The sequence below is a fragment of the Panicum hallii genome, chromosome 3 (assembly GCF_002211085.1).
Source record: "Panicum hallii strain FIL2 chromosome 3, PHallii_v3.1, whole genome shotgun sequence".
Lineage (NCBI taxonomy): Eukaryota > Viridiplantae > Streptophyta > Magnoliopsida > Poales > Poaceae > Panicum > Panicum hallii.
The window spans coordinates 55686928-55694124 of NC_038044.1; the positions used below are offsets into that span (position 1 = coordinate 55686928).

Sequence of the window (7197 nt, forward strand, 5' to 3'; positions counted from 1 at the left end):
ACCCATCCATCTTCTATATAACCTCAAACACCGAAAGGTGCGCAAACTCAATCCCAGTGAAAGAAGCACCAAAATTAGATAAAAAAGATTATGAAAATAGCCAATTTTGGGCCTCGTAGGATCAACCAGAGCCCAATTGCAACTGGCCAAGCACAATTTCTGTGCCTCAACAGAAGTACTCTTAATGAAAGTAAGCATCCCTCCATTGTTTAAGCGCTAAACCCCTGATGACGGCAATGACTAGAATATAAAATCACATGTTAAACTTGGTTCAAAACTCCTTTTCTTTCTCAAGGAGGTGTCACTAGTTGAGGCAGGGCCTCACAATCTGACTTGAGCTTGGGCCCTGATTGCACACTTCGAGAGAAACTGAGAAAGCTACAATAATTTTGGTTTGCACAAATTCCCACATAAGCCCTGTGTTTAGAACCTAGAAATTCTTCGTTTATATATGTGCAAGGGCACAAGCACAAATTTACATTCGTGTTCTTACAGCTAAGTGGATATAAAAACAGAAAAAAAGAAAATTCATATACCAAGCAGTGTTCTGCACATTATCCTTCCCAGCAGGAGCCGAAACTATAATTATTTACTTTATGGCTGATTATCGGAAGGAGACCAAGTGCTTGGATCTTTCCGAGAATACTTCACAGGTGGAGGAGACGGCCCTGAAGAACCTGGAGGGAAGAAGGGTAATGGCGGGAAAGGCCAAGGAAATGACGGTGGTGGAGGTGGCGGCGGCGGCGGCGGAGGGGGCGGTGGATACAGCGACGGCAATGGTGGCAAGTGCGGCAACGGAGGCAGGTGTGGAAGCGGCGGAAACGGGAACGGGAATGCTGGCGGCGGCGGCGGCGGGGGAGATGGTGTCGTAAAAATCGGAGGCAAATGAGGAAACGGGAATGACGGCGATGGCGGAGGCGATGGCGGCGTCCATGGCCACGGTGGTAGCGGGAAAGGGAACGCCGGTGGCGGGGGCGACGGCGGGGTGAGGAACGGTATCGGCGGCAGCGGGAACGGGAACGCCGGCGGCGGGGGCGTGAAGAATGGTATGGGCGGGAACCACGGCCGCGGCGTGCAGAACGGGATGGGCGGCCACGGCCACGGCGGGCAGTAGAACAGGGACGTGTTCAGCGCGGCGGGCGACACGTCGCCGCCGCCGCCGCCGCCGCACTGAGCGGGGCCCGGCTTGCCGGGGCGGTAGTAGAGGGAGTTGAGGCTGTAGAAGCAGGCGTTGGGCTCCTGGGTCGGGAACGAGATGTGGCCGACGGTGGTGGTCACGGCCGGCACGTTGCAGAGCGCGGAGGGGTTGTCCAGCACGGCGGCCCGGCAGAAGGACTCGGCCGCGGTCGCGCCGGGGGCGGCGCACTCGAAGCCGTCGATCGCCGGGATGTCCAGCTGGTAGGCGCCGTAGCTGTTGGTCACCTTCTCGGCAGTGATCTTGATCTCCTCCTTGGAATTCGAGTTCACTTTGATCATGCAGTCCAGCCTGACTTTCACGCCTGATGGAGGTGAGAATGGAAAAAAAATCAAATTGAAGTTTATCCGGATGCAATGATCAATTCTAATAAAAATTTACTTTTAAACCCAAGAATTTGCAAATTATTCAAGGCTTACACTTCATCTCTGCTATATCGTCAGCTTATGCAGATTGAGGACCAATTTTGCATTGATGCGTTCTGCTAATTGTGTAAGTCAACGTTTGGACTAAATTACCTTGTGCTATGAGTTCTTTTAATGGCTATTATGTCAAAGAAACATGACAGTATCAATGAATTAAGCAAATCCTCCATCCTATCTGCATTATCTTGTTGGGTAGTGGTAGTGGCATGATAATGCAGAGGAGGCCAGGCCAGGACTTGCAAGTTGTTTCATGTATGCTTCTTCAACAATTATTGATACAACTTAAATTTCCGTAAGTTAAAAACGGCAAATCTAAAAACAAAATACAGTCCCAATGTTCAAAGTGGAGGTGAAAACTCTTCTGAGGCAAGAGAAAACAAACATTCAGGTGTGGATGCAATTAAAACAGAGTATGTGCAGAAGCAATTCACAGAGTAACCAGACGAAATGATCTATTCGAATAAATATTTACTTCAGAAGCGCATTAATACAGAGAAGTTTGCAAAGTCTTTTAGTTTGAATTCTTTCATGCCCAGAATTTGCAGAGTATTCAAGTTTTGTGGGTCATCTCTGCAATAGTCAGCTTATGCAAATTAAGGGACAATTTGGCATTGCTGTGTTCTGCTAATTGTTACTGAACGTTTGGACTTTGGACTAAATTTCCTTGTGCTATGGACTTTTAAACGTTCAGAGGAAGGTTACCAACATGTTGATGTTAGAAAATTGAGTGCTTTTAGTGGCTACTCTGTCAAAGAAGCATGGCAGTATCAATGAATTAAGCAAATCTTCCATCCTAACTGTAATATATTGTTGGATAGTGGAAGTGGCATGATAATGCAGCTGAGGCCAGGCCAGGGCTTGCAAGTTGTGTGCGTATGCTTCTTGCACAATTATTGGAAAGATACAAATTTAAACTCCGTAAGTTAAAAGTGTCAAATCTGAAAACAAAAGCAGAGCACCAATGTTCAAACTGGCAGTGAAAACCCTTCTGAAGGCAAAGAGAAACAAGCAATTAGGTGTGGCAGCAATTAAAACAGAGTATGTGCACAAGCAATTCACAGAGTAATGAAATGTCTTTAAAAAAAAGGTTTGGAATTAAAGTTCTGACGATAGTGCAGTGCTTCATTTGAAAGAACACCATGTTCAGTAATTCCAAACAAGAAAGAATAAGCACAATTTACAGGGCAGAGCTGCTTCGTCTTCCTAGATTAAGGAGGCAATAGGAGGAGCTAAATAACTCTCAGTAATTTACAATGCAACTGACATATGCGAAGGGTACCTGGCAAGAAGTAGCTGTTTTTGGAGAAGGAGCTGGCGGAGCAGGCGTCACAGAACACGGTACCGATCACCGTGAGGTTAGCGGCGCCACCACCACCGCCGGCGCCACCCAGAGAGCTCTGGCATTGCGCGCCGTGAAGAAGAGCGGCAAGCAACACCACCAGGATCTCCAGCGCGAGCGACGCTCTTGGTTTCTTCATGGCTGAGAGTCTTGGCTCTTCACACAGAGCTCATTTGTGAGCTTCTGTGATGGCTGAGAAGAGGGTGGTAGGCCTCACACCCTGCTTTATATCCATTCTGTCAAAGTATAGTAGCACGTCCACTTCAGCCTTATTAGCTGAGGTGTCGAGTGGCATATGCCGAATGTCATGAACTCACGATACATCTAATAAAATAAAATAAAATCAGAGCACCAGTATGAAACAAAAAATAAATAAATCAAAACATCCGCTGACAGGTGGGTCCTCTGAACTCCGCTAACGCCGGCGCCACGAGAAAAAACTCAAAAACTATCATCAGTAACTCGGCTGTATCTGCATTTTATGAAAATCGAAGCACTCATCTAGTGGTTGGGAGATCAGGAGATGAACAAGGAATGAAGTGCGCAGCTGAGTGGAGCATGCTGAATTGCTGTGGTCTGAAAGGGATAGGGATATGGTGAGCACACATCCCTCCAACTCACATGAAACAAGGGCATGTGAAGGCCATCTGGGCCCTCTTGTGACCTCGCGGCATTTAACAAAGGCCGCGGACTTTGATTTTCGCGGGCATCTCGGGGTCACGGGCTCGATTCTGGTGTTCTGGAAGCATCACGGTTTTGGAGCGTACCTACACTCGTAGCAGGAAGAGTTGGAAAGGAAGTCCAAGGACGGCTTCAGACTTCAGTTCATGCGGACCTTGCAGATGGAGGGAGAGATGTGGAGACGCGATTGGGCGGCCGGAAGAGGCTGGACGAGAAGATGCAGTGAACCGCTGGCCGTCCGTGACATTGCCGGCTGTGGTGGCTGTAAAATCAGGAGAGGCTGGATCGTCCGTACCCTGCAGGATCCATGGCGTCAGATATCGGGAAACGGTGGGCTGTACTTGCATTCAGTAAAGCACGCCCACAGTTTTCAGCTCACCTGGTACTGGTAGCGTACCAGAATACCAGGCAGTCACAATGTACAGGATGGGAGTTGGGAAGAGTGGGTCGTGATAAGGAGGAAGACGAAGTGTTACTTGAGGTTATTGCGGGCAAATTATTACGCAGCAGCAGCAAAAATGTGGCCTAACATAAAAGGTCTAGTAGACTAAAACAATGGTGGGTTTTTTTCATTTTCACCCTTTTGCGAAGTTATTTTACAAATAATTTCTTCATAAAATAACCTAGAGTCAAATATTTTTTGCTGTTTTCTCATGATTTTTTAAAGCAAAGGATAAATGGTTTTAACATTCAATCTCTAAAATAAAATCAATTGTTCAATAAATGTGTTGAAATAACAAAACTAAAAATCATCAAATATTATATCCAAGACGATTCCCTCACGATTTTTTGATCAATTGTGAGTGAGGTTAGAACTTAATTTGATATCCCTAAGTTTGAAACAATCCACAATTTTTTTCCCTAAATAAATGAATGCATTTTGGTAGTATATGGACCTTGATGAGAGTGTGGGATAAGTTTATGGACCATTATATCAGGACCGAGATGAGAACTCGGGATAAGTTTAAGGATTGGGATGAGAGCACAAGATAAGTTTAAGGACTATTATATATATTTTAAGAGTACCGGGACCGGGATAAGAACTCGGGACAAGTTGAAGGACCGTTGGTGAAATTTACTCTAGTTTCTCGGAGGAGTCCATTTATAAAAAATATTTCGTGAAAAGGACCAAAATGAAAAAATCACTACAATAATGCTCTACTTACATAAATTCAATGATTTGTCAATGTGTATGGAACCTCAACCATAGTAATATAGTATCATGTTTTTACTCGAGGTGTCAGGGTGTGCGAATTTTCCAACAGTTCTTGGGTGAGAACCAACAACAAGAGGTCATTCATAGTCTTAAACAAAAGCTGAACTAATTTTCTCAAATTTACCCTGTCTCCAGCAAGTATGGATGGCTGCAAACTCCAATGTCTAACACTGAGCTCTGAAGTAAGCTGCAGAAGCTGGTTCACTAGTATAAAAGAATTCTAAATATCGCAACAATGGATGTGCAAAAAGGAAAAAATAAATGAAAAGGTGAAGAAGCAAGATAAATAAAAAAAATATACCCTATAAACATGGCAGAGCTGAACTCCCACAAAAGTAATCAAGGACATTCTACGTGCAGGCAAAAGCTCCCCTAAATCCTTCAGGTATGGTATGCAAAGATTTGTTGGAGTAATGGAATGTAACCGTAGCAAATGAGAAAATTGGACACTAAATATTTGGGTAGAAATATTGTTGTTGCTTTGGGTTTGGAAATGGTGCATACCATTCGCACCGTACTGAATGTGGAGGTAGGGAGTCTGGACGTGCAGCAAATGGTGATTGCAACACACTATATTTTAGTACTTGGGTGAATGTTGGTTTCATATGCAAGGTTTTCTATCTTTTCATCCTCGGGAACATGGATGCTAAGTGGAGGGCATTGCTTGGAATTCATAATATTTGTTTGAAAGCATCTAGATCGATAGATGCATGGTAAATTTCGGTGATTAATGACAACCATATGTGACTAATGTGTGTTTTGAAGGAATTATCTATCTTTGATTATGTTACGATATGAAATATGAAAGGAAACTCCTCAATTTGCATTGGAATGCATGCCAAGGACTTGGACATGAAGATTAATAATCTTTCTAGTATCAAGTGCTATAAGGAGATGAAGGACACCATATTTAGCTTAGGTTTAATAGTTTTTAGTCTTTAACTGTACTATTAAGGAGGGCTTATGAGTTAGTAGCTTGACATATCAAAGCTTAGCCTTAGAATAGATGCACACTGGCTCAAGCTTAGTACTAGACACCTCAAAGAAGTTAAAATACTTGAAAATGGAAGAAATCAAAGTTAGAAGCCATTGCAAGTTGGTTTGAACAAGGGACGGCATGAAATAGGGCATTGGAACAACCAACATGACGTCGAACTATAACAGTGCAGACTACTGCAGAATTCAGAGGACGATGAAGTCCAGAAAATCCTTACATTACCAGATCAACCGATACTTTGAAGGTGAGCTTCGGTGCAATCATGGTGTGATTACTCATAGAGCATGTTTTGCTCCAGAAGGTTTGGGGAAAAAATGCTATCAGTACCTACCTTTAAAAAAAATGCTATCAGTACCGGATCATCCGGTACTACTTCAAGAGGCATCGGTGCAATCATGTTTTGATTACCCAGAGAGCATGTTTCACGACAGAAGGTTCTCCTCAGCCATCTCTTTAGCACCGGATTGTCCGATACTTGTTGGTCCAATATGTGGGTGCAATGATGTCAGCAATGGGGAGCAATTAGGGTTTAACAGCTACTATTTAGGCTCAGTGTGACCAGATCATCCGATACCTAGTATTGGTTCATCCGATGCTTTAAACTTTTTGGGAAAATGGTTGGCACGACTATGGAGTGACCTCTAGGCTATATAAGCACTTCTTGAGCTGCCTTTGACATCCTGAAGACCCAAGGCCACCCTAGAACCATTGAGTGAGAGTTTGAGCCAAGAAGAGAAGATATAGTGCTTATGAGTTGATCGAACAAGAAGAAGTTCATGTGAGAGTAGCAAGTGTGCTTCAAGCTTAGGGCCAGCTTAGTGTAGGTCAAGCAAAAGTTTAGAGGTTTGTTACTCTTGGTGTTTGACGGCACCTAGATGATCTTGGTGACCCGGAGGTTGAGAGCTCTTGGAGATTGTGGGAGCCCTAAGATGGAGATTGTACATAGTTTGAAGCTTGCCATTCCGGAGATGGAGATTGTACTAGGGATAACAATGGGTACCCGAAACCCGATGGGTTGTTACTATATTAGGGTATGATTATGGGTCAATTTTCCTATCCGTGGGTTTGTTAGTGGGCATAATGGGCACGGGTTTGTTCCTATAATACCCGAACCCTAAGCTTATGAATTTTTCTAAATCCGGTCCAACCTAGTGCAGTTGTCATTTTATTTTATGAATTTATAATAAACTTAATATTCCTTCTCCTTCACTTCTTATTTTGGTGAACTCTTAATGTTTTGGTGGCTGGTAGAGGTGTTGTTACTTTGCTGATGTAGTGTTTATGTATGTATATGATGGATTTTTGACTTAGTATGGTGTCATGATCACTTGAATATGGAACTCG

The 7197-nt window shown here is 43.9% G+C and overlaps 1 protein-coding gene across 1 annotated transcript; it reads right to left on the reverse strand.

Moving 5' to 3' along the window:
- Window positions 1-403: 403 nt before the first annotated feature.
- Window positions 404-3167, reverse strand: LOC112886497 (leucine-rich repeat extensin-like protein 3). The gene is made up of 2 exons (XM_025952406.1): window positions 2900-3167; window positions 404-1499 (listed from the first exon to the last, which is right to left on the reverse strand). Exons 1-2 carry the CDS (start codon window positions 3096-3098, stop codon window positions 595-597), a joined length of 1104 nt encoding a protein of 367 aa, XP_025808191.1. The 5' UTR covers window positions 3099-3167; the 3' UTR covers window positions 404-594.
- Between the last annotated feature and the right edge of the window lie 4030 nt (window positions 3168-7197).

Coding starts and splice junctions, on each gene's coding strand:
- LOC112886497 (XM_025952406.1), bottom strand. CDS start 3,098: ATGAAGAAACCAAGAGCGTCGCTCGCGCTGGAGATCCTGGTGGTGTTG. Junction 1,500..2,899: donor AAACAGCTACTTCTTGCCAG/GTACCCTTCGCA, acceptor CACCTCCATCAG/GCGTGAAAGTCAGGCTGGAC.